General features: G+C 47.5%; 1 protein-coding gene across 3 annotated transcripts; it reads left to right on the top strand.

Annotated features, from left to right (window-relative positions):
• Positions 1–35: 35 nt before the first annotated feature.
• TYMP (thymidine phosphorylase) lies at positions 36–26,066 on the top strand. Of its 3 annotated transcripts, XR_014502648.1 has the most exons (11): positions 36–3,097; positions 11,384–11,551; positions 13,151–13,353; positions 13,562–13,660; positions 13,800–13,929; positions 15,017–15,135; positions 16,924–17,086; positions 18,039–18,269; positions 19,947–20,087; positions 23,990–24,379; positions 25,078–26,066. XR_014502648.1 is itself a non-coding variant. In XM_083402275.1 (10 exons), the coding sequence occupies exons 2-10, from the start codon at positions 11,434–11,436 to the stop codon at positions 24,157–24,159; spliced, it is 1,374 nt and encodes a 457-aa protein (XP_083258401.1). In that variant the 5' UTR covers positions 36–3,097; positions 11,384–11,433; the 3' UTR covers positions 24,160–26,066. The 3 variants fall into 3 exon arrangements, 2 of the variants coding, with proteins under 2 accessions (XP_083258401.1, XP_083258402.1); XM_083402275.1 differs by having other exon boundaries at positions 23,990–26,066; XM_083402276.1 differs by lacking the exon at positions 13,151–13,353 and having other exon boundaries at positions 23,990–26,066.
• Positions 26,067–27,371: the final 1,305 nt, after the last annotated feature.

The raw sequence follows: 27,371 nt of genomic DNA, 5'->3' as shown, positions 1-27,371 counted from the left end.
CCCAGATGATGAGATAAGAGACCAGAGTATGGGTTCAAATTGGCCACAACTTTATTGAGCTTCAGAAGTGGGAAACTTGGCACAGGCCTTGGCAGGTAACCCTCTCAGCCCATCTCGCTGAGGATATGCAGGCAGATGAGGTCCAGTGAGAGGGGACTGCAAAGCGCAAACTTACACAGCATGCCCTTCCACCGCTGCTCTAGGGTTTTGCCCTTTAATGGGCCCTGCAAACGCCACCGCATGGGGAGGGAGCATGAATGCATCACCCCCGACTTGATGCTAGACTGAAGGATACCTTGCCGAGGCCTAAAACCGGCAAGGTTGTGACGAAATGCTACGGGGAAGGCGAAACCTGCCAATGCAGGGAAAATTCCTTCCCGGTTCTGAATACAGCAACCATCTTACGACCTGAAACACAAAATTTTAGCCTGTAAGGAAAGAGTCATTAATTTGAAGACCGCTGACCTAGGATGAAATTATGGAGGCAAGAAATTATTAATTTGAGGGAGGGTGGGTGGGTGATCCTGGAAGGAAGAACAGCAAAAGAGCCAGCCTCTTTTCTTTTGGCCGAGGGCAGGTCAAAGGCCGGCCCAAGCAGGTGGGTCTTCTACCCACCTCATGAAAGAAGCAGGAAGAAGCCCCAAACAAAGGATGGCTCCCACTTTTATAAGTTTCCCCTTATACCCATAACACCCTTAGTGAAGCATCATGCATACATCACAAATACATCATGGTTATGTAACATTATGGGAGGGGGTTTCTGGCAGAAACCTGATCATCAGGTTTGCCCCCATCTCTCCCTTGCCCTCCACCTCACACCCAACAAGTGGTACAATAGGAATATTGACATGTTCCTGGTTTTCCCTGTCAGGTAATCACACTTCTTTGTCCTGACCGAGAGGACAACCCACCCGCGTCCCTGCTCTACCTTAGAATCATAGAATTGCAGAGTTGTCCACAGGGCTCCCCAGACATTCATTTTCTCCTCTCATGAAATGATTGAGCAACGATAGGCAAGACCAGTGCAATAATTGATTGCGGCAGGTTAATCGACAGCCCAACCTCCAGGGAGCCAATGAGAAAAGGAGAAAGCAAGAGGAGGACTCCTGACCACAGATGACCTTCGCTTTGTAAGTGACAGGACGGAACGAAGGCACTCTCGGGGCGTCGGTGCTGCAAGAGAAACCATTGGCTTTTGCACTTTGCAAGCAGACCAACTTGCAAACTTCTTTCCGGGTTGATGACCAGCTTGTGGGAGAGGAATCTGGGGCTCAGAGAGGCTGAAAGAGCTACAATGGGCCCCAGAAGGTCCTGCTGAGCAGCGCACATAGGGCTGCTGCAGACTTTAAGCAATACCCTCTCCTTCCGTTGAACTTTGTGACCTCCCCAAATGAGCTATTATCTCACAGAGGGCTTGCAATAGCTGGGATTGTTGTTGTTTAGTCGTTGAGTTGTGTCCGACTCTTCATGACCCCGTGGACCAGAGCATGCCAGGCACTCCTGTCTTCCATTGCCTCCCGCAGTTTGGTCAAACTCATGCTGGTCTCTTCGAGAACACTGTCCCACCATCTCGTCCTCTGTCGTCCTCTTCTCCTTGCGCCCTCCATCTTTCCCAACATCAGGGTCTTTTCCAGTGAGTCTTCTCTTCTCATGAGGTGGCCAAAGTCTTGGAGCCTCAGCTTCAGGATCTGTCCTTCCAGTGAGCACTCAGCACTCAGAGGCTGGGATTAGCCTCTGGGAGAATTTGCCCTCATCAGAACATAAGAAGAGATTGCTGGATCAGGCCAATGGACCATCATCTAGTTCAGCCTCCTCTGTTCACAGTGACAACCTAGAGGCCTGGGGTAAACCCACAAGCAGGGTCCAAGCACAACAGTTACACTTATTCAAAGTGCTGGTACTGACCTTTAAAGCCCGAAACGGCCTCGGCCCAGTAGACCTGAAGAAGCATCTCCACCCCCAACTTCCATCCCAGACACTGAGGTCCAGTGCTGAGGACCTTCTGGCGGTTCCCTCCCTGTGAGATATGAGGTTACAGGGAACCAGGCAGAGGGCCTTCTCGGTGGTGGCTCCCTCCCTGTGGAACGCCCTCCCATCAGATGTCAAGGAAATAAACAACTATCTGACTTCTAGAATACAATCCTGGCAGCCGTTATTGCATGTGGAAAGACTCTTTTATTATCCTTTGGGATGTCTGTTGTGAATATACCTAACAAGAAAAACTCTTAAGACACACCTTTCTACTCCCATTTCTGGTCCCAAATCTTGTCTGGGCCTCGAATCTCATTCTGTTCGGACTTTAGCATTTTGCGGTGCAAGGGGAGAACCTGTGGCTGAGTGGACAAGCTTGGCGCAGAGCCAGCCACAAGTCACTGACCTGCCTTGGCTGCGTGCGGAACGAGCAGCTTGTTGCTTGAACAAGTAGGTGGGATCAAGTGCAAAGAGCAATCTGTTCAAGAGCCGTCATCTCCATGTCCTGGCAGGGGAACGGACTCTTTCAAAAGGTGATTGACTTGGTCCTTGGAAGTCCCTTCCGACTCTACAGCTCTATGATTCTAGGCTGTGTGCCTAGTCCTGAATGGGTACCAGGCCTGGAGACCTCGGAGGATGACAGCAGGTCAACAGCCTTGAGGAGGAAGCAGGGCCTTCTGAATCGAGTGCTGTGGAGCCCTCTGGGCTGACGTCTGGTGAAGAACCTATGGAGGTGGAGCTGCTGGAGAAGGTGGAGTCCCCATCACCCAGTCCTTGAGAGGGTGCCAGAAGCTTTAGGTCGGCGCTGAAGGGTGACTGCACAGCATGCGCCAACAGACCCAGGGTTCTGCACAAGGGAGATACTCACGAGGAAGCAATCCCTGCCTGCACTTGTGGCCAGGGTGTGGTTCAGGATGACAGAAGATATATGGTCTGCCTTTCGAGACTTCTAATTCTTGGAAATGCTACTGAGTCTAGACGCCCAGGCACTTTTGCCTGAATTCCCCCAGGTTCTAGGTCTTGGACGGTTGTCTCTGGCTTCATCTCTGCTTGGACCTGGACAGATTCACCGTGCTTGACCACGCTGGGCTTGGATTGGGCTTCAGTGGCAACTCTGCCCTTGCTGGTGAGTACTTTAGGGAAGCATTGTATCCTCAGTGCCTGGAACTTTATCCCTGGGGGTATTCTCTGGAGCAGGGATGGCCAACAGTCGACTGCAATATACCGGTCGATCCCTGAGTGATCGCTGTCAATTGCGGTCGATTGCGGGCTCCCTTCCAACTGCAGGCTCCCTTCTGAGCGCTTCCTTCCGATTGCTTGTTGGAAAAAGCATTGTGTCTAAAGTCTCCGCCTCACCTCCGTCCTCGCTCTGTCTGTCTGTTACGTGAAATGGGCGGTCGTTATTGCTAGTTTAGTTTCCTGTATTGCTGCACTCGCCTGTGTTGGTTTTGCGTGTCTTATGACACCCCCTAAAAAAGCTAGGCAACTTTGTCACCCCCCCACAAAAGCTCAACAACTTTAAAGGTAAAGGTAAAGGGACCCTGACCATTAGATCCAGTCGTGACCGACTCTGGGGTTGCGACGCTCATCTCGCTTTACTGGCCGAGGGAGCCAGCGTATAGCTTCCGGGTCATGTGGCCAGCAAGACTAAGCCACTTCTGGCGAACCAGAGCAGCGCACGGAAACGCCGTTTACCTTCTTGTCGGAGCAATACCTATTTATCTAGTTGCACTTTGACGTGCTTTCGAACTGCTAGGTTGGCAGGAGCAGGGACCGAGCAACGGGAGCTCACCCCGTCACGGGGATTTAAACCGTCGACCTTCTGATCAGCAAGCCCTTGGCTCTGTGGTTTAACCCACAGTGCCCCTAAAAAAGCTGAACAACTTTGGTTTCCCTCCTCCCTCCAGTACCACTGCAAGTTGTTTTATACTAGGAGTAGATCATGGTCTTTAGGGCATGGGCAGGCAAACTAAGGCCTAGGGGCCAGATCTGGCCCAATAGCCTAAATCCGGCCTGTGGATGGTCTGGGAATCAGTGTGTTTTTACATGAGTAGAATGTGTCCTTTTATTTAAAATGCAACTCTGGGTTATTTGTGGGGCATAGGAATTCATTCTCCCCCCCCAAAAAAAATATAGTCCGGTCCCCCACAAGGTCTGAGGGACAGTAGACTGGCCCCCTGCTGAAAAAGTTTGCTGTGCCCTGCTTTAGGGAGTTTGACATGCCTGCTCTAGGGTGTGCTAGATCAGCGGTTCCCAAAACTTTTGTGGCCACTTCCTCCTCTTGGCTCCACAAACTCTACCCTGTAAAAAAGCATTATCCAGAATAATAGTTTCCACCACCAACCAAGGAAGGTAACACAATAAAATTTGAATCGGTAACAATTAGTTGCACATCTGTTCCAAATCCAATTAGAACTTTAGTTTAATTAATTCAACAAAACTGATGAACTTGGTCCAGTGATACCAGCCTTTCAAAGTCTGATAGTTATTTATACCTCCAGCACACCCCCAAGGGATTTATTTATTCCATAACATCTATGCACTGCCTGATTGTTTAAAAAAATAAACCCTCAAAGCAGTTTACAAAGGGAGTGGAATAAAAACATTGTCAGGAAGAATCCAGAAAGCAACTCTTCAAAATATTCAGAAAAAAATGAAACCAGCAATAAACTGAAAACTCATTCGTGTTCTACATGCCTGGGTAGACTTGTGTAAGCAAAAATGGTTTTAGCAGGCATAGCAAAATGTACGGCAAAAGCGGCTGCTTGATGGTAGGGAGTTCGAGCTTAGGTGCTGCTACACTCAAATATATCATTTTCTTAAAAATGCAGCATGGGTATTGTAAGGATATCAGGGGGTTACTCGAGAGCAATCAGGCAAATGCCTCCCTGGTCGGCTGTAAAGCCTCGTTATTGGTGCCTTCACCATGCAGAGCGCCTCTATTCCGTGGCTCGCTCATTCACTGGCAGAATCTGTGAGTGGGCGGTCCTTAAACCTTCCCCAGCAGAGTAGTTTCTTGACGCCCAGTCTGCGCTTCCCATCTCTGCGCAGAAGCCTACTGTGCAAGGAGGGCATGGGTAATGGAGGACCCCTCTCCTCCCTGCTTTGCCCAGGCAAGGTGTCCTGGCACCGCCTCGCCTCCTCCGAGCCCTGGAGCTCCTCTCCACTGGAGGCGTGGTTGCTCTCCTCCGCTGAGGAGGTGCTGCTTCCCACAATCTTTGGGGGCTCTCTGTAATCCATCCGGTTTTTCCCCTCTCGCCCCTGAGCCGATGGCAGTTCCCTGACAGGTATTATGTAGCACGTGTGACAGGGCCAGTTCCACTGATCGAAGGGGTCAAGTAGTCAGGAAAGGCAGTGATTTGGAGGAGAATGTCATGTGGACAAGGAAGAATTACTGTTCGTGAGGACAAGGAAGAAAATTGCTATCCATGTTAAATAACAGTGTGCATCAGTGCTGGATTTACATATAAGCTAAACAAGCTCTAGCTTAGGGCCCCAGTGGCGTAGCGTGGGTTGTCAGCACCCGGGGCAAGGGAAGTAATTTGCGCCCCCTAACCAGGTAGGGGCAGAGAGCTGTGAGTGCGAGCGCGCGCCCCCAGATGTTGCGCCTGGTGCGGCCAGCCCCCCTGCACCCCCCACGCTATGCCACTGTAGGGCCCCACTCTCTTGGGGGCCCCCAAAAAATGTAAACCTGGATGTACATTTCCAAAATATAAGATAAAAAACAAATAAAATAAAACCTACCTACAGCAACAGTGTTTTGTGTTGTGTAGGCTCCTGTGATGTAAGTATGGGCCCCGCCTGCTCGCTTGCTCCCTAAAATATCACTGGTTTGCTTATTTCTATATATAGGGTGCCTACATTCTGCATGGACTGGTTGCATGTGCAATATGTGCAAATGGCTTTAGATACCTATTAGGTCCATAAATGACCATATAGCATATATTCAACACAAAAAACAGTGATAATTTGTTGTTGACAAAGGACAGCTGGACATAGAAAGGGCCCCATGACCTTCAGTAGCTTAAAGGTAAAGGGACCCCTGACCATTAGATCCAGTCATGGCCGACTCTGGAGTTATGGCACTCATCTCGCTTACAGGCCGAGGGAGCCAGCGTACAGCTGGTCATGTAGCCAGCATGACTAAGCCGCTTCTGGCGAACCAGAGCAGTGCATGGAAACGCTGTTTACCTTCCTGCCGGAGCGGTACCTATTTATCTACTTGCACTTTGACGTGCTTTTGAACTGCTAGGTGGGCAGGAGCAGGGACTGAGCAACGAGAGCTCACCCCGTCGTGGGGATTCGAACCACCGACCTTCTGATTGGCAAGTCCTAGGCTCTGTGGTTTAACCCACAGAGCCATCCACGTCCCTCTTCAGTAGCTGAGGGCCTCATCAAACCTAAATCTGGCCTTGATGTGCTTGAATGCTGTCTATACGAAACCCGCCTCAGAAATTTCTCTGCTCTCATTTACACACCTCACCATAAAACGTAGGGAACAAGCTGTGCTATCATAATGATTAAGGCCTTACATGATAATTTTAGGATACCATATGTTAGTGACTAAGTTTTAATTTATATACTTTTTAACTGTTGCTATATCTGTATTGTCCCTGATATACCTAATTGCTAATTCAAATGTATCCCTATTTTTTTACTTCCTTGATATTGTATGTGGAACTGGTCTGTGACCGAAATAATAAAATCCATTCATTCACACCTCATCAAAATATCTGTAAAGGCTTCTCACCTCAGGAGCAACCCCCAAATCTATTGCTTTGCATAACACCTCAGGGACAGCACCCCTGTCTCTGTGGGTCTCTTGGTGCTTGCAAATTGGGGAGACAGCTTCTGGAATGCTGCGCCTTTCGAGCTCCCAAGCCGTGATATCTTGATATTCTTTGGCTGTTGTTCTTTGAGGACGTTACGCTATCATTTACGGCAGCAAAACCACATGTGTTACACAACAGCCCACAATTTTAACCAGTGGCGTAGCGTGGGGGGTGCAGGGGGGGCCGGCCGCACCGGGCGCAACATCTGGGGGGGCGCTCGCACTCGCAGCTCTCTGCCCCTACCTGGCTCACTCACTCTCTCTCACTGCAGTGCAGGCTGTGCGAATCCGATCCGAGCCGCCGGGTCGCCGCCCACTGTGGAAGGGAGGGTGCCAGGCGTGCGGTGCGGTGCGGTGCGGAGAGAGAGCGAGGGACTATCTGGGGGAGGGACAGTGCAGCGGGGGGGGGGGCGCAAATTACTTGCCTTGCCCCGGGTGCTGACAACCCACGCTACGCCACTGATTTTAACATATCTATTACTACACATTCTGGGCAAGACCTTCAGACTTCTGCAAGTCACTTCAGTATTGCTAACACAGCAGTTTATTTTCCCCCAAATTATTTTTATTAATTTTCCATATTATTACAAAATAAACCAAATTATATGAATATAATTTCTTAAAATCAGGTTCCCCGCTCCTGTTCCGAACATATGATCATAATCATTCCCTCGCTTAGCTGCATCATTTCTTATTTAGAGTCCTGTTGACATCCTTGACTTGCCATTAAACATTTTTCCAGATCAGCCACAGTTGCCTTGCTTCCTTGGTAGCCTCCATTTGTATCTTTGACTGCTAGTGGACTTCAGGGGATCCTAAGTCCTTTGATGGGGAGTTGGGCTGTAAAGGTAAAGGGACCTCTGACAGTTAGGTCCAGTTGTGACCGACTCTGGGGTTGCGGTGCTCATCTCGCTTTATTGGCCGAGGGAGCCGGTGTACAGCTTCCGGGTCATGTGGCCAGCATGACTAAGCCGCTTCTGGCGAAACCAGAGCAGCGCACAGAAACACCGTTTACCTTCCCGCCAGAGCGGTACCTATTTATCTACTTGCACTTTGACATGCTTTCGAACTGCTAGGTTGGCAGGAGCAGGGACCGAGCAACGGGAGCACACCCCATTGCAGGGATTCGAACCGCCAACCTTCTGATCAGCAAGTCCTAAGCTCTGTGGTTTAACCCACAGCGCCACCCGCGTCCCTTTTGTACTGTAAAAGCCAATGCCAATTTTCTTAGGACATCACTGTGACGTTAACATATATGAGAGGGTGCTGGAGGGGAAATAGTTAAATGCACAGACAGGACCCAGGGGGGTGGAGTCAGTGGGTCTATAAAACTAGTTCTGGGAGGAGTTCGTTGGGAGTTGTGGGTGGGCAGTTGGTTGGATTTCATGGGTTGGCTGGTTGGGAAAGGCAGTTGGTAATAGAGAGACAGTTAGGGCAGTTGGTCCTTGAGTGTGGGGAGGTAGCAGAGATAGAGAGAGGAACATAAGTCTAAGGAAGGAAAGAGGAACACCGTTTGGAATGCTGTACAGGTTTTGTTTTATGTCTGAAATAAAATACACTCTTCTTTATGAATTGAGAAGCTGACTGAGACTGAAGTCGTTTTACCAGGGAGGACCTGGTCGGTGGCAGCGGATTAGTGGTGTACGTGTCAATAGTCTGTGAGACGACCGGGGGCTCCGTACGAATGCCACAATCACTTTTTTTTACTCCAAGGGGCTCAAGGTGGCAAATATGGTTCTCCCCCTCATTTAAACTCCCAGTGCTGCTGCTGCCACCAGATTCCACACACACACACACACACACACACACACACACACACACACACTATAGAATCTACTGGTGTTAAACTCAGGAAACAGACAAGGGAACCAGTTAGTCATTATTCACTAGGTTTATACTCTTTCCACTCCGCAAAGCAGAGTAAACATAATAAGAAACAAGCAGGAACTTTCAGGAAGAGACAACAGAACAACAGAAAAGAGGTTTTATAAGAAATTAGTCATCCCAAAGACTAACTTCTCCTCCTCGTAACCTCTGAATAGTGCAAAATCCCTAGATTAGTGGCTCACAAAGTGGGTGGTTCCATCTCCTGGGGGGGGGGGGGAGAGGGGAAGTCTGGAGTGGAAGCCAGGCTTCAGAAGAAGAAGAAGAGTTTGGATTTGATATCCCCCTTTATCACTAGCCGATGGAGTCTCAAAGCGGCTAACGTTCTCCTTTCCCTTCCTCCCCCCCAACAAACACTCTGTGAGGTGAGTGGTGCTCAGAGAATTCAGAGAAGTGTGACTGGCCCAAGGTCGCCCAGCAGCTGCATGTGGAGGAGCGGAGACGCGAACCCGGTTCCCCATATTACGAGTCCACTGCTCTTAACCACTACACCACACTGGCTCTCACAGCTGCACAAAAGCTGGTGGTGGAGAGAACTTGTTGGTATTTTGTATTTTTATATTTTTAAATGGTAATAAGAACAAGCAGAGGGGAGGACTGTGAGAGGACTGTTGGGGCTCCTGGATGAGGAAGAGCAAGAGGGGGAGCAAGCTCATAATAATAATATAATAATTTATTATTTATACCCCGCTGCGCCTCCCCAGCCACTCTGGGTGGCTTCCAACAAAGATGAAAAATACCATATCTTTTGCTCTATAAGACTCACTTTTTCTCTCCTAAAAAGTAAGGGGAAATGTGTGTGCGTCTTATGGAGCGAATGCAGGCTGCGCAGCTATCGCAGAAGCCTGAACAGCAAGAGGGATCGCTGCTTTCACTGCACAGTGATCCCTCTTGCTGTTCTGGCTTCTGGGATTCAGAATATTTTTTTTTCTTGTTTTCCTCCTCCAAAAACTACGTGCGTCTTATGGTCTGATGCGTCTTATAGAGCGAAAAATACGGTACATTAACATGTCACACATTAAAAACTTCCCTGAACAGGGCTGCCTTCAGATGTCTTCTAAATGTCAGGTAGTTGTTTATCTTTTTGACATCTGATGGGAGGGTGTGCCAAAGGGCGGGCGCCACTACCGAGAAGGCCCTCTGCCTGGTTCCCTGCAGCTTTGCTTCTCGCAATGAGGGAACCACCAGAAGGCCCTCGGCGCTGGACCTCAGTGTCCGGGCTGAACAATGGGGGTGGAGACGTTCCTTCAGGAATACTGGGCCGAGGCCGTTTAGGGCTTTCAAGGTCAGCACCAACACTTTGACTTGTGCTCGGAAACGTACTAGGAGCCAATGTAGATCTTTCAAGACTGGTGTTATGTGGTCTCGGCTGCCACTCCCAGTCACCAGTCTAGCTCAGTGACTGCCCCGGGCAGCAAAAACCCAGCTATGCCACTGGCAAGAACTTAGGTTTAGCTTGGAAAAGGGAAATAGAGGGGCGATATGAGAGCCATCTTCAAATATCTGCATGGCTGTCCCATGGAAGATGGAGCATACTTTTTTTCTCCTGTTCTGGAGGGTAGGACTCAAACCAATGACTTCAAGTGACAAGAAAGGAGATTCCGACTAAATGTCAGGAAGAACTTTCTGACGGTAAGAGCTGTTCAACCATGGAATGGTCTCCATCGGGAGGTTGGGTGGCCCTCTATCAGGGATTCTTTAGTTGGGATTCCTGCATTGCAGGGGGTTGGACTAGATGACCACTGGGAGTGATTTCCAGCTCTATGATTCTATGAATCCTTGCAGGACACGTCCAGTATAAGGACTTCTACCAGGGTCTACAATATCCTTTTTGACCCAAGGCAACCAGAAACGGACACAGTACTCCCAATGTGGTTGCACCATAGATTTGAAGAATGGCACTGAGATTTTCAATTCCTTTCCTAATAATCCCTGGCATGGAATTTGCCCTTTTCACAGCTGCCACACAATGGAAAAATGTCTTCATTGAGCTATTCACTACAACCACCTTGAGTCCCTGACAGGAAAGAATGCATAAAAAATATATAAATGAAATGAAAGCCTAAGGTCTCATGTTAGAATATCTGCAATTAGCAAAACTGACGGGATCAGTTACAGGAATATCAAAACAAAAAACAACTAGAGAATGGATAATATTTAAGAATTATGTAAAACTTTATTGTACAAATAACTCCATATTAGCAGAAACTGAGTGATATTTGTAAAGAAAAAGATGAAAGGAACGTATACAAAGCAGAAAGAAATGATATTATACAATGTAAACCTGTGAAAAAAAGAATGTTATATCGAACAGTTTAATGAGAAGGATGGGAAGGATTGCGCTGATGAGTACTTTTACTATGTAAATAACTTTGTCTCTTTTTAAAAAATTTGATTTCTTTGTTTCTTATCTTTGTTACTTCTTTATTTCTTTATAAATTTTCTATTTTATATAATATTCTTTTTTTTACCTGTTAAGAGATAGTGCATAATGTTTGTATAGACATGCAAATATTCTAATCAATAAAGAATTGATAGTTAAAAAAGAAAAGAAAAAGTAAAGCCCAAGGTCTCGTTCCTGGTCCGCCAATTCTAGTTTGGGACCCACAAGCATATTTGTGAAATTAAGATTTTTTAAATCCTCGCTTTACACTTGTTTCCACTGAATTGCATATGCCATTGCATATACCCCTGCAGTTTCTGGAGGCACCACCAGCTCCGGCTCTGGAGCCCCCAATTCTGGCAGCATGCTCAGCATCCCAGAAATAATCCGGAAGAAGCGGGATGGGGAGAAGCTGCAGCAGGAAGAGATCATCTGCTTTGTCCAGGCTGTGTCCAGGAAGGCCTTGCAGGAAGGGCAAATTGGTAAGGAAGGTTCTGGGGCCGGGGAATCAGGGGGGTGGGATTGTGGGTGGGGGGAAGAGGAGGATGCATTCAAGAATGAGGAGGAAACTCTGCAAACAGGCACAGCCAAGGCAACCCTTCCCATGACTTCCTATGTGGGGATTTAGCCAGAACTTATTTTTACTGCTCTACAAGAATCATGCTACAGGGTTCAAATGAGGAAGCACTGGAGACTTAGGATGCCTTCATAGGGTTTGCTTAACTTACAAGGAGGCCCTAGTGGAAGCAGACTGACATTCCTGCCGGAGAAAACACAACCACTGGTCCTGTCTTCTTGTAATCTGGTGAACTGGGTTCGCGTCTCCGCTGCTCCACATGCAGCTGCATGTGGAGTGACTTTGGGCTAGTCACACTTCTCTGAAGTCTCTCAGACCCACTCACCTCACAGAGTATTTGTTGTGGGGGAGGAAGGGAAAGGAGAATGTTAGCCGCTTTGAGACTCCCTAGGGTAGTGATAAAGCGGGATATCAAATCCAAACTCTTCTTCTTCTCTTCTCTTCTTACCTCCCTTGCATTTTGCTTGCCTTCTCTCCCCCGCTATTTGTAAGGCCTCATTGGACAGCCACTTTGCTTTCTTGCATTTCCTTTTCATGGGGATGGTTTTCATTGCTGCCGCCTGTATTATATTGCGAGCCTCCATCCATAGTTCTTCAGGCACTCTGTCCGCCAAGGAAATAATTAATTCAAAGGAATTATGGAAACCAAGAGCTGGTTGATTTCATCTTGAGCAGCTGGATAGCATTCTCCTGAAATCTTGCATGCTTTTCCTTATTATATAGTTGTAAGTAGAATACCTGATGATTTCTTTAAAACTAAAAAAAGGGGGAAACTACCTAAAACTTGTGCAATCATATCTGTACAAATATCTCTTTTTAGCCATGTCTTTACAAATAGAGCTTTGGGTGAGCAGCCACAACAGAAGACTCTCTTGTGGCCTAGAATAATCACCTTGCTAGTGATCAAAAGAATTGATGCTTTTGAATTATGGTGCTGGAGGAGACTTTTGAGAGTCCCATGGACTGCAAGAAGATCAAACCTCTCCATTCTGAAGGGAATCAGCCCTGAGTGCTCACTGGAAAGACAGATCGTGGAGCTGAGGCTCCAAGACTTTGGCCACCTCATGAGAAGAGAAGACTCCCTGGAAAAGACCCTGATGTTGGGAAAGATGGAGGGCACATGGAGAAGGGGACGACAGAGGACGAGATGGTTGTACAGTGTTCTCGAAGCTACCAACATGAGTTTGACCAAACTGTGGGAAGCAGTGGAAGACAGGAGTGCCTGGCGTGCTCTGGCCCATGGGGTCATGAAGAGTTGGACATGACTAAATGACTAAACAACAACAACAAAGTGATCCAACACTTCGCTGTTCTCAGAATCAGAATGGTCAAGGTTCCACAGTATGGGCAGGTTCTTAAAACAATACAAAAACCTGCACAAGCTGCTGACTGAACCAAATCCAGCATGTGTGACATGCCAGGCCATGTCTGTGGCTTGTGCTAGCCCCTCTCAGAATATCTCTCTGGCTTAAGCACCTCACCCTCATCACCTGTTGTCTTCTAGGAGCGATGCTGATGGCCATCCGACTACAGGGCATGGAGCCTGACGAGACTCTGGTGCTGACGCAGGCAATGGCTACATCAGGGAGGGTCCTTGAGTGGCCGGAGAAATGGCAAGGGCTCCTGGTGGACAAGCACTCCACTGGGGGAGTGGGCGACAAAGTCAGCCTGCCTCTGGCACCAGCCTTGGCTGCCTGTGGCTGTAAGGTGAGTTGAGAAGGTTCTTCCAACCTCTCTGGTTCCTGGGCAAAAATGAAAGAGGCCCACAGTCCGTTCTCAAGCCACGATGCTGAACTAGGTCAGCCATTCAGCAGACTCCTCTGAGCTTCTTAAAGAAACACCTTCCCCTCTACCCAACTTCCTATGCTGCTCATAACCTAAGACAACGCAGACTTTCCTCCTTTCCTTTCAACAGGTGCCCATGATCAGTGGCCGAGGTCTGGGCCACACCGGAGGCACGCTGGACAAGCTGGAGTCCATACCTGGCTTCATGGTCTCCCAGAGCCCAGAACAGGTGAGGTGTCCCAGGTTGTGATGGAGACAAAGGGGCTTATGCGGTATGTGTTGAGAGTATGTGCCTGTCTGTTTCTGTCGGCCGAGAACTCTGATGACGAGTGGCCCATGCATACAGCCCAGGACTTGTTCTCTTGCAGATGAAGCAGATTCTGGAACAGGTTGGTTGCTGCATTGTGGAGCAGAGTTCAGAGCTGGTCCCAGCAGACAAGGTCCTCTATGCCCTGAGAGATGTAACAGCCACAGTGGACAGCTTGCCCCTCATCACAGGTATGGGGTGAGATCCAGTTGCAGGAGAAATTCCGGGTGCTGAGGCCCTGGCTATGGGCTGTCACAAGAGACCAGGGTCCTGCGGGACTTGACATCTTTCCGCAGGGCCTGCAAGACAGAACTGTTCCACCAGGCCTTTGGCCAGGGCACAGCCTGACTCCCTCCCTCGGCAATCTTCGCAGAGCTCTGGCCCAATGGTTGCCAGTGGCTTGAATTAATTAATTTTATAATGAATGATTTTAGAGTGTTGTTTGTGCTGTACTTTTGTACTGTATTATTGTTGTTAGCCGCCCTGAGCCCGGCTTCGGCTGGGGAGGGCAGGATATAAATAAAATTTATTATTATTATTATTATTATTATTATTATTATTATTATTATTATTATTACAATCAGGCAGCTGTCAGGGAACTGTGGGCTGAGAAGGGGGAAACGCTTGGGAAATATAGAGAGCAGCCTCCGATAATGAGTAGCTGCACCTCATCAGAGAGGGAAGATGAGGAGGGGCTGTCAGGAAACAATGAATCAGGGAGGGAGGGGCAACTTCCAAAGCTTCGCTCTTTACATAAGGGAGGAAAGAAGAGGAGAGGTTTCAGGAAGTTGTTATGCTGGAGAGGAAGAAAGGAGGGGCCAGTCTTGGCAACTGACACCGAATGAGTAGGACATGCTTTTAAGAGCTCCGTATTGTAAATAGTATAATGGACTAAATAAACCCTGTAAAGCTGGCTGGAGTCCCGGGCTGTTATCTCTTCTAGCACCCACTAATCATCCTGACAGCAGCAGTTATGTGCCCGTAGCATAACTGACTTCATTATTCTTCATAATTGAAGAATTCATTACTTTGTCTAGCGTGTACACCTCCAATTGCACCCAAGGCTACTACCGCCCCCTGGGTTGTTCCAGCGCCCTCGCCCCCTCCCCCAGGAGACAGTATTGCCCACTTTGGGAAACACTGGCTTAGATGAACCCAACAGTTTTTATTCTGTGAATAAAAGCCGATAGCACTTCATGTCTCGAGTCCTCTTCCTGACCTGCGGATGTACCTGCATTCCTGACAGCCCCTTGACACTGCCTCTCTCTTGCCTCACAGGCTCCATCCTGAGCAAGAAGGCTGCGGAGAACATCTCTGCCCTGGTTCTGGATGTGAAGTTTGGCAGCGCAGCCCTTTACCCCACCCTGGAGAGTGCCCAGCAGCTGGCTGAGAGCCTGGTGAGTCCTCAGAGAAGGGTCATGAAATATACTCAGAGTCGCAAAATGATTTCATGCTCTTTATTCAGCTCATAGTGGTGAGGAGGAATGAATGAAAGTCCCCTCAAGGTATCTGCTTTATATACATTATTTACACACTGGGCTGCACATGATTGGCTAATTCTGGAATTCTACTGTAAGCCAATCAGGTTGTGGATTCACTTATATCTGGAGCATGATTGGGTGGTTCCTGCCAACCAATCATACTGCTGCATTGTTCTAGGACCAATCAGACTGCTGCATTCTGAATCCTATTGTTCTAGGACCAATCAGACTGCTGCAATTTGGATCCTATTGTTCTAGGACCAATCAGACTGCTGCAGTTTGGATCCTATTCAACTCAGTACATAACAGGCCACTGGCTTCTGGGGGCTTTCAGCTCCTTCATGGAGGAGAGGGCTATCGGGGGGCTACCAGCCAGGACAGCTCTGCCCTGCCGCCTTAGTCAGGGGCAGCAGTGATTCTGAATCCCAGTTGCTCTTGAATCCTGCTTGTGGACTTGCCACAGGCATCTGGTGAGAAGAAGAACAACAGGATGCTGGTCTAAATGGCCTGATCCAGGAAGCCCTCCTTATGTTCTGCTTCTTGGGATGGGGATTTGGAGACCGAATGTTCTCCTTAAATCCTTCCAGTGGCAGACAAAGATGATGGACTATGCAGAATTAGCAAAGTTGACCGGAGGAATCCAGAACTAATGCGACCAAACGTTTCAAAGAGACTGGAATAAACTTATTCGGTATATGAATAATTATTGCAAAAATGGGAAGACACTAGCGGGATTGAAATAAATCCTGAAATGAAATTCAAAACATTTTACAACTTTCTAGATCAAAGAGACAGCGTTGACTATAAGGACATAAAAGTCATAAGTGGAGGTTTTAAAGTGCGATATAAAGTCTTGAAAACAAAAAACCAGTTGAAGGGATGGAGGGACGCGGGTGGCACTGTGGGTTAAACCACGGGGCCTAGGGCTTGCCAATCAGAAGGTCGGTGGTTCGAATCCCCACAACGGGGTGAGCTCCCATTGTTCGGTCCCTGCTCCTGCCAACCTAGCAGTTCCAAAGCACGTCAAAGTGGAAGTAGATAAATAGGTACCTCTTCAGCAGAAAGGTAAACGGAGTTTCTGTGCACTGCTATGGTTTTGCCAGAAGTGGCTTAGTCATGCTGGCCACATGACCCGGAAGCTGTACGCTGGCTCCCTTGGCCAGTAAAGCGAGATGAGTGCCACAACCCCAGAGTTGGCCACAACTGGACCTTTACCTTTATATTGAAAACAAAAAAACCAGTTGAAGGGATGGAGGGAAGTGACGAGCTCGGCAGAGCAAAGAGTAATTTTATTTGCTATTGTAATGTTGGAAATATTGTGTTAAAAAAGAAATTAATAAAATTTATATGTAATAATAATAATAATAATAATAATCCCACAGAGGAAAGGCAGACAGAAAATGCCTCTTGCTGAGGGGAGTTTTGGCATAAGTGGCATCCAGGAACACCTTTGTTTGTGCCACATTCTCCCCTGGCAGCCCATTGAGGAGAGACAACATTTTCATAGAAGCAAAAGAATAATTCCGGGCGGTCGTGTCTGCGTTAACTTCCCATTAGTGCAAAGGAGTTAAAAAATTTTAGGGATGTCTTTTCTTTATCTAAAGAGGGAGCAGTGCTTTCTTTCCTGGGTGCAAATCATAGAACACTTTATCCTTTACCATGTTCCGATCTCATTCATTCATTCATTCTCTCTCTCTCTCAAAGGTGTGTGTTGGGACCCAGCTAGGGATATGCACATCGGCGGTGCTCAGCAAGATGGACGGACCTTTGGGGTCTCGAGTGGGTCACTCCTTGGAGGTCCTTGAATCCTTGGAGTGCTTGGAAGGACAAGGACCTGGGGATCTCCGTGAGCTGGTGACCACGCTAGGTCTGCACTGGGGGGGGGGGCACCCGAGTGGCATTATAAAACGTTTCACTATGTTGTGTTGGGAGGGAGAGAGGGAAGTTTTCTGTTGAATGTCCATCAAGGCTGTGAACAGCGGACCTGTTGTGGCGTCCAGTCCACTTCCATTGCGCCAATCTACTTCTCCCAGCTACAGCAGAGTATCTTGAGCAGCAGTGTGCCTGTGAGGAAGGAATCTCAGCCATGCAGTAAAACTCTCATACAACAGCTTCTTCTATTCTGTTGTTGTTGTTGAGTTGTTTAGTCGTGTCCGTTTCTTTGTGACCCCCTGAACCAGAGCACGCCAGGCACCCCTGTCTTCCACTGCCTCCCGCAATTTGGACAAACTCATGCTGGTATCTTCAAGAACACTGTCCAACCATCTCATCCTCCGTCGTCCCCTTCTCCTTGTGCCCTCCATCTTTCCCAACATCAGGGTCTTTTCCAGGGAGTCTTCTCTTCTCATGAGGTGGCCAAAGTCTTGGAGCCTCAGCTTCAGGATCTGTCCTTCCAGTGAGCACTCAGGGCTGATTTCCTTCAGAATGGAGAGGTTAGATCTTCTTGCAGTCCATGGGACTCTCAAGAGTCTCTTCCAGCACCATAATTCAAAAGCATCCATTCTTCGGCGATCAGCCTTCTTTATGGTCCAGCTCTCACTTCCGTACATCACTGCTGGGAAAACCATAGCACTCAGGGCTGATTTCCTTCAGAATGGAGAGGTTGGATCTTCTTGCAGTCCATGGGACTCTCAAGAGTCTCCTCCAGCACCAGCAAATAACAAATCAGCCAGGAGCAAGCGAAGGCATGATACTTCCATAGCTGTCAACTTTTCCCTTTTCTTACGAGGAGGGCATGAGGGTGTGAGTTGGGGCTGGGGAAAGGAAGCCTCTCTCTCCATGGACCACCCAACTCATCCATTTTTCTTCCATCTCTCCAGGAGGAACCTTACTGTGGCAGTGTGGGAGAGCCAGTTCTGTTTCCCAAGGCGCTGCCTGCATTGCCAAAGCCCTGGACAACGGCTCTGCCCTGAGGACTTTCCAGGCCATGCTGGAAGCGCAAGGGGTGGAAGCCAATGTGGCCCATGCCCTATGTGCCAGGGGTCAGGAAGAGCGATTCCGGGTGCTGGGGCAAGCCTGGGCGCAGGAGGAACTGGTGGCTCTGCGTGATGGTAAGGATGGGGGTGAGCTGTTAGGATTTTTAACCACCTGTGCTGCTCCAGCAAGTAGCACTATGTTTGTTTATATCATGTGAGTGCCTGAGAGCGTGAGACAGAAAGTCTCAGCACTGTTAAAAAGTTACCGTATTTTTCGCTCCATAAGGCACACCTAGTTTTTAGAGGGGGAAATCAAAGGAAAGAAATCTGCTATTGTGGAGGAGTGTGGATTTGATATCCCGCTTTATCACTACCCAAAGGAGTCTCAAAGCGGCTAACGTTCTCCTTTCCCTTCCTCCCCCACAACAAACACTCTGTGAGGTGAGTGAGGATGAGAGACTTCAAAGAAGTGTGACTGGCCCAAGGTCACCCAGCAGCTGCATGTGGAGGAGCGGAGACGCGAAGCCGGTTCACCAGATTATGAGTCTACCGCTCTTAACCACTACACCACACTAGCTCTCTGATGATTGTTTTATTTTTATGCTGTATTTTATTATGCTTTTTATTATGTTTTTATTATTGATGCTCTGTAATGTGTTCACACACACACACACACACACACACACACACACACACAGCTGGTCACCCAACCTCTACTTAAAAACCTCCAAGGAAGGAGAGCCCACTAACCATAAGTCAGGCTTCGTCAAACTCTGCCCTCCAGAATATGTTGGCCTACAACTCCCATGATCCCTAGCTAGCAGGACCTGTGGTAAGGGATGATGGGAATTGTAGTCTCAAAGCACCTGGAGGGCTGAGTTTGAGGAAGCCTGCTGTAAGGAATCCACTGTCAAATGGCTCTCACTCTTAGAATGTTCTTCCCAATGTTCAGTTGGAATCTGCTATCTTGCAATCTGAGGCCATCGGTTCAGGTCCTCCCTTCCAGAGCAGGAGAAAACAAGCTCGCTCCTTCCGTGCTAACCTAAGGTTACCAGATTTTTTGTTCAATAGATCCGGGGACACAATCAATCAATCAATCAATCTACATGTTCGGGATGTTGATGTTGCAGCGATGCGGTGGCAGAGGCGCGGCCGCCGCCGCGACCTCAACCTCCACGTTTCCCCTTCCTCCAAGGCTTCTATCTCCTTTCTCCATGAGCCTCGGCAGCCCCTGAGTTGTTGGTCCTTTGGTGGTGGTGGGGAAGCAGTGTGCAGTGGGTCAGGCATAGAAGGCGGAGAAGGAGGGCCGAGAGCGGTGGCCGTGAGGCTCGGGCAGCGTGATGCCTCCCTTCCCATCAGAGCAACCCCAATCCCATTCCTACTTTCGTGCAAGCAGGAGGGTTGCAGGGATCCCTCAGCTGGGAAGGGAGGCTTCCCGTTGCCTAACTGAGAGATCCCTGCCCCCTCCTGCTTGCACACAAGTGGGAGTTGGGAAGCTTCTCCAATAGGCAGCATGAAGCCTCCCTTCACAGCTTAGTTGCTGGGGTCAGGGAAGGTGGAGGCAGCCCGGAAGCTGCATCTTAGAGCCTCTGTACCACCATCATATGGGGACTTCTGAGCAGTTCCTGAAGCCAGCCAGAGCCAACTGCTCCGGGCTGCTGAGACTGCCACTGCTGCGTTTCCCGGGGACATTAGATGAAATCCGGGGACGGAATTTGTCCGGGGACTTATTTGCAAATCTGGGGACTGTCCCCAGAAAACGGGGACGTCTGGTAACCCTATGCTAACTGCCGTCCTGACTTTCCTCCACAGGGACAGTTCAGCGGATCCTTGGCCTCCCCATTGCCCGGGTGATACATGGTCTGGGAGGCGGCCGCAGCCAGAAGGGGCAAATGATCAATCACAGAGTGGGAGCTGAGGTGCTGGTCTCTGTGGGGCAGAAAGTGAGGAAAGGTAAGAACTTCAAGTGGGGTGTGTGCGTGTTTGTGTGTGTGAGAGAGTGTTCATCTTCTAGTTTGGTCCGCTCTTGTACATGGGATGAGGCAGTCAGGTGTTATAAGAATTCTAAGGTCCCAAATATAAAATAAATGTTCCTAAATGTACAAGGCAAACACATACATAAGTATATAAACCTCATGTCTGAAACAGTACAGGAGAGCAATCCTAAAGTCATTTTGACTCTCCCAAACCATTTTGACTCTCCCAAATTGACCGCAAATATTTCTCTGCAAGAAGGAAGGAAATGGGGAAAGTCTTTTGCTTACCTGTCTTAAGGGCATATTTGCGTATGAATAAGGTGAGCCTATGACCTGGACTCAGGAACTAAAGTATTAACCATTACAAAAGAATGGCCAAGCTGCCCAGGTAAAGCAATCAGTGACCATTAACAGATATCCTGGCAAACAGGATTTCTGCTGTAGAGCTTTTGAAATGTATGCATGATATTTTGGGGGTGGTCTTGGGCTACAGGGTGGGCAATTTCAAAAGTCTATATAAGGGCCTGTGCACCATTATTCTGAGTGGAATGAGTGGGGGACCCTGTTGCAACAGTTTAATAAAGATCAGGCTTACTAGCTGCTTTGCTTTTCAATATTCTCTGATTGGCCTCTGTTATTTTCTCCTTCCAATAGGGGACCCACTTAAGGACTCTATACAGGCTCTTGGGTACCCCATAAGGGAAAAGGAGCAGTTTTTTTCTTACAACACAGGGGAGGCACAATCTTGATTCAGACAGCAGAGTTTCTTGGTCCAGCCCTGCCAATAGGGTGTCCTCCAAGTGTTTTGCATCACAACTTCCATCAGCCCTAGCCAGTGTGCATAGGGGTCATGGTGTTAGAATTCCTGCTCCATGATTGCAGTCATGGGATTGTTGTCTTTCACATGACAGTATATGTTTTGACTCCACAGAGTGGGAAGTGATGGAAACAGGATGTTTGTGTTACTGTGTTCCGTGAAGTGGGACTATTGTCCTTTGTTCTTTCTCTTTGCTGTCTGATGCTAGAGAGAGAGGGAGCCATCTTGCAGTGCTCCATGTGTGTTTATATGTAAATAAAGTAGATTAGCCAAAATGCTGAGTTGCTGAGCTCCGAAGTCTGCTGGCATTGATTGCTGTGATGTTAGGGCTGAAGAAAGCTTTTGAAGCTCCCGAACGATCAACCAGGAGGGAGAGAACATGCCAGTTGGGCATGTGTCTCTGTCAGGGTCCTACTTGAGTGTAGGCTGAGCTCCTGATAAATGGATGATGGGATTTGTAGTCCAAAACATCTATAGCATACCCACATTAGCTAGAGCAAGGGAGTGGAGCTTGTTGTTGCTGAACTACAGCTCCCATGAGCCTCAGCAAGCAGAGGATCAGCTCCTGTGACATCAGCCTCGCTTTTCTTTCTTGGCCATAGTTTCCGTACATCTCCTCCGGTACAGGATCTGTGACTCACATCCAGATGGAACCTGTGAGCCACACGTTAGCAGAGATATGCAGAAAGCGAGGCTGTGCAGATATGTGGCGTAGCAATTTTATTATTTACAGGAAATCAAAACAACAAAACATGGCGGGTGTGAGCAGCGTCTCTCGCACACGTCTTCTCTGTCAGAACAAAGAGCAGAAAACAAAAGCACAAAGAACAGAAGTTCTGTATCTGAGTTTCCATCCCCAGACTTCCAGCAGTGTGGAATGTAAATAAGGATCACATGACCCAAGCAATGGGAGAATGGTATCCTAACACATAGGATGGTGACAGCAGCCACGAAATTAAGAGACGCCTGCTTCTTGGGAGAAAAGCAATGACAAACCTAGACAGCATCTTAAAAAGCAGAGACATCACCTTGCCAACAAAGGTCCGTATAGTAAAAGCTATGGTTTTCCCAGTAGTGATGTATGGAAGTGAGAGCTGGACCATCAAGAAGGCTGATCGCCGAAGAATTGATGCTTTTGAATTATGGTGCTGGAGGAGACTCTTGAGAGTCCCATGGACTGCAAGAAGATCAAACGCATCCATTCTTAAGGAAATCAGCCCTGAGTGCTCACTGGAAGGACAGATCCTGAAGCTGAGGCTCCAATACTTTGGCCACCTCATGAGAAGAGAAGACTCCCTGGAAAAGACCCTGATGCTGGGAAAGATGGAGGGCACAAGGAGAAGGGGATGACAGAGGACGAGATGGTTAGACAGTGTTCTCGAAGCTACAAACATGAGTCTGACCAAACTGCGGGTGGCAGTGGAAGACAGGAGTGCCTGGCGTGCTCTGGTCCATGGGGTCACGAAGAGTCGGACACGACTGAAGGACTAAACAACACATAGGACCAGGATGCCGAGTCAAAAAGCAACAACCTAGAAGGTTTTAAAACAGGATTCGACGAATCCATGGAGAGGAATATCAATGCTATAAGAACCACATTCACTCTTCTCTGCCACTCGTTGCTGGAAGACTCAGGATAGGAGATTTGCTCTTGTGCTTGAATCCTGCTTGAGGCATCTGTTTGGCCCCAGTGAGAACAGGATGTTAGGCTGGGTGGGCCATTGGCCTGATCCAGCAGGCTCTTCTTATGTTCTTACTGTGGGAATGTTTAGGGATGCGGGGGAGGATATATTGTCTAAGATATCCTATCCCAATGTAGCCTTATTAGACTTTACCAATTGGTGGGCTCTGCGTTGCTCCTGGATGGGAGGAAGGAAGTCAAATGACACCGAGGGTTGATTCAGTGAAAGAGTTCTTTATTTCTGCTCTCCGGAGCAGCAGAAAGGCACACGCGTGGTCAGTCCACAGCAAGTCCAAAGAAATGAGAGATTTCATGCAGTATATATATTCTCCAGGCACCCTCTCCCTCCTTCCCCGGGAATCCAACCACGTCAGCCTATATATGCAGATTGACATCACATATGTTCCTGCTCCGGTATTCTTAACCATAAAAGGTATTTCTGTATTTCTGACCATAAAAGGATATTCCTGTTCCTACTCTTATCTTGGAGCAAGAGGTCACCATCTCCAAGAACACCCTCTGACGCTGTTTCCAGACTAGGTCTGTGCGTCTTTTGTGGTCAGGATATAAGATAAGGCACAGACGTGTCTTCTCTGTTCTACTGGTACAGTCAAGGCCATCCTTGCCGTCACAAACTGATAAAGGAGAGGGCTCTGAGCACTTGTTTATACAGCTGCATTTTGGCTCAAGAGCTCAAGTTAAAGCATTTTAGCTAAGGAAAAATAGGGATTTTGGTGCAGTTTCAAACTGCCTGCACAGTCAGTTTTGGGTTTGGGAAACCCATTCCTTCACCAACTTATCTCTACAAGTTCAACAAAATCAGCAGAGTTAACATTCCCCTTTTTAAAAACCACACGCACAGCAGGTAGCTTGCTCAGACTTGTTAGAGTCTCTGTAAATATTTCCTGGTATTTCCCCCGTTCAATCCCTCCTGAAATAAGATGCTACGCAGTCTTCTGTAAAGTATAAAATGTTTACTCTCAAGTAATCATCTGTTCACACAAAGGTTCCCAGAAGGCAGACTTAAAAGCTTAGAACATAGTTTAAATGTGGTGACTATCTCCTTATGGGAGAAAGCCCCCTTTTCTTCTCTTGGCCTGGAGTCAAGGGTGCATCTTAGTAGTGCTGCTGTTAAGATGGCATCGATAGAGCCAAGAGAGCCAAGATGGTCGCCAGCCTGTGGTTCTGCTTCATTTCTACATCAGGAGAGGCCGTGTCTATCTCAAGTTACACGTAAGAAGTTTAGTCTCAGTCTTGGAAAGCAGGAAGTTCCGGCTGGAGGACTGAGACAACCTTCATGTCTACTCTAGCAATGTTGTGTTCGACTGCACCTGATTCTTACATCCCACACTTACAACTGCTTCTTTCCCCTCCCTTCCAGGGGATCCGTGGATCCGGATCCATTATGAGAATCCAGAGTTGGGTGACGCTGGCCGGCGTGAGTTGCAGGAGGCATTGATCCTGGAAGACTCTGAGCCCTTCGTTCCTGGCTCAAAGGTGGCAAGGACTATTCTCCCGCAGGGCCAGTGGGCCAGGCCAGAGAAATATTAGCAGGACTTAAGAGGGCTGAACAAAGTCAGCCCCCTGTCGACTGTCCACAGGATGCGGGACGAGATGGGCCATGTGACTGATCATGTTAGGATCACTGCGCTTAGCTCTTGAATCACCTACAGCCTTGTAATGGGGAGCTTCCTCTATTTTTTACTGAACCCATGGCAGGATGAGAGAATGCGAGTTTTGATTTGGCAGGATTTGAGTAATACTTGTACTAGTTATGGGAATTACCCGGGGGCGGGGGTGGAAAGGCACATCTTTAAAGTTGTTAAATGTTACAAATATTACGCATAAATGTATCCTTTCGACTTGACAGCTCAGGGAAGTTATCTAGCTTTAAAAATCATATAAAATCAACTCCTTTGCCAGTTTCCTTCATTCCACCGCCAATTTGCGTCATTGGCTAAGAGCTTTGAAACCACCCGGTCCCCCCCATAATCCCTCCAGCGGGAGGTCACGTACTCACAGGAAGGTACTCCTTTGTGTCAATCGCTGGGCAAAAGCTCTCCTCCGGACTTGCCCAGGTGCCAGACTATGCAGACCAAAGTTCTATTGTCCCTTTGTAGTAGGTGCTTAGAATGTACTTCCCAATACATATTCTATATCTGCCTGTTACCCTGACACATTCCTCTGATGTGAATCATGTATAACCCTCCCCTTTTCTGATGTAGTGATGATGTAGTGATGATGCTCCATGAACTGTATGCTGGGATAAGATCGAAACTTTTAAAAGTCCTTGTCACCCCATCCTCGGGGTTCAATTCCTCTTTCAACCTGTTGCGCCATAAACTTTGGTCTACAGCTATTTGCTCCGGTTGGTGGCCGGACTCCTTCCTTTATTCCGCAGGGACCCACAGGCTCTGCCCAACCAGCAGGGGGACTGAGGAGCCTCACACCTAGATTTTTCCATAACAGTACTAAAATAACTAAGGTAAAAATGGATTTCTTTCAGAAAAATGGAGAAATTATATGATGCAGTAGACAAAGTTTGAGGATGGAAATCAGGGAGGGGTGGAGGGAAGTCTAGGGAATCCTAAATGTTGATGATTATGATTACCGTTTTAATTCAAATGTATAGTGTAAAACTGAATAAAAAAATGTGAAAAGAGAAAATGTGAGTTTTGCAATGCTCCCCCCCTTCCCTTATAGAGGTGGCACAATGCAATTTTTGTTGCATGTTTTGAAATTTGCAGTATATTTCCATGTCCTGTGTTGTCATAACGCCCATTCTTGAATGGCACTCAGGTCCATTTCTGAGAAGTTTCTGCTGTATATGCTTAAGAAAACTGTTATTAGGGGCACTTTCAGAATTCTGCTACTACGCGGGTGGAATTTAGTCATGTGCTGGTGTGATAAGATTTTTAAGGTCTCTGATATATATTAAATGTTCATAAATGTACCAACCAAGCACATACATAGATCAGCACAGGAAGACCTGAAATCATTTTTGATTCCCAAACTGACCAAATGTTTTCTCTGCAAGGTCAAAGGAAAATGGAAAAGCCTCCCCATTGTCTTTTCCTTCACAAATCCTGTCTTAAGGGCACATTTAAGATATGAATAGGGTGTGAGGCTGTGACCTGGCCCAGGAAATAAGTATTTATCATTACAAAAGACTGGCCAGGCCCCCCAGGCAATCCAATCAAGTGACCATTAAACAGGTAACCTGGCAGACAGGAGGTAAGTAAAGCACTCAGATTTCTGATGTAGACCGCCCTTTCTGTGATGTATGCATGATGTTTCTGGGGGTGGTCTTGGACTTCAGGGAGGGAATTTAAAATGTCTATATAAGGGCAGGCACACTTTTGTTCTGGGTTCCTCCTCCCTCCTGCGTGTGGTGAGTGAGGACCCTGTTGCAACAGATTAATAAAGATCAGGCTTACTAGCTGCTTTGCTTCTCAATATTCTCTGGTTGGCCACTTATTTTCTCCTACCAATAGGGAACCTACGTAAGGACTCTATATGGGCTCTTGGATACCCCTTAAGGGAACAGGGCAGATTTTTGATTACAACACTGGCAAATTCAGGTTGTGTACTTCAAAGGTCTTTCTAGCCAAGGTTGTGGATAGGCCCTGGATTCTACAGAGTGAAAAGAACAGAGGGTGTCAGGCACACAGTTCAGCTTCCTAAGAAACTCGCTTTCCCTTTGAAATGATCCTGAGCACCTTGCCGAGATGGCTGTGGAGATGTTCTTAGGAGCACTGGAGCCATGGCAAGCACATTGTAGGAAGCCAGAGGATTGGCTGATTAAAGCTTCCTGCAGTCAGAGGGGTAGGACATCTGACTGCAGTGCCAGATTTATGTATAAAGTAAAGACGCTATAGCTTAGGGCCCCATTCTCTTGGGCCCCTCAAAAAAAATTAAAGAAAAAAACCCTGGATGTACATTTCCAAAATACAAGATAAAAAACAAATAAAATAAAACCTACATAAAGCAACAGTGTTTTGTGTTGTGTAGGCTCCTATGACGCAAGTCATGGGCCCCAACTGCTAGCATGCTCCCTAAAATATCACTGCTTTTCTCCTTTCTATATATAGGGTGCCTCCATTCGGCTCTTTATAATTATTAGTAGTTTGCAACACATATTTACACCTATTATCATTTCATGTTATAGCAAGTTTCTAGAGACTAGATTACAAGTCTTTGTAAATTGTGTTTCTAAAGGAACTTTTCTTATTGCCAAATGCCCATGTGTTTGCATTATTAAGTTCGTTATGAATAAAAAATCATTTTAAGTTAGAGCCTAATAACTATTTCACTATTAATATACTTCTTAGTTGTATTTCAGTTCAACAATTACTTTGATAAAATACATTTATGTTATGTGCAAGTGGCTTGAGATATCTATTGGGTCCATAAATTACCATATAACATATATTCAACACAAAAAACAGTGACCACCTGTTGTTGACAAAGGACAGCTGGACATATAAAGGGCCCCATTACCTTCAGTAGCTGAGGGCCGCATCAAACTGAAATCTGGCCCTGAGTGACTGGCAGAAGGAGAGCACATGATACAAATTGGGAAAGGTATGTGCAGTTTTCTCAGGCTCCAGAATTTATACAGATTGCAGAATTTCGCCCTTATGGGCACAGAATTTTGATTTTTTTGCTTCAAGCTCACAAAACAGGGAAATTAGCAAATATTGCAGTTATGGAGATCTTTGCCTTCCTGCCCCCTATAAAGCCCACTACACAGAAATGGGAAA

This window comes from Podarcis tiliguerta (genome assembly GCF_965153285.1).
Source record: "Podarcis tiliguerta genome assembly, chromosome: 10".
NCBI lineage: Eukaryota > Metazoa > Chordata > Lepidosauria > Squamata > Lacertidae > Podarcis > Podarcis tiliguerta.
This window is presented reverse-complemented; position numbering and strand designations above follow the sequence as displayed.

Excerpts from the sequence above, each read along its gene's own strand:
- TYMP (XM_083402275.1), top strand. The coding sequence starts at position 11,434 with ATGCTCAGCATCCCAGAAATAATCCGGAAGAAGCGGGATGGGGAGAAG. Across the intron at positions 18,270-19,946 it reads ACTGGTGGCTCTGCGTGATG|GGACAGTTCAGCGGATCCTT; the intron begins GTAAGGATGGGG and ends TTTCCTCCACAG. Across the intron at positions 20,088-23,989 it reads GGGGCAGAAAGTGAGGAAAG|GGGATCCGTGGATCCGGATC; the intron begins GTAAGAACTTCA and ends CCTCCCTTCCAG.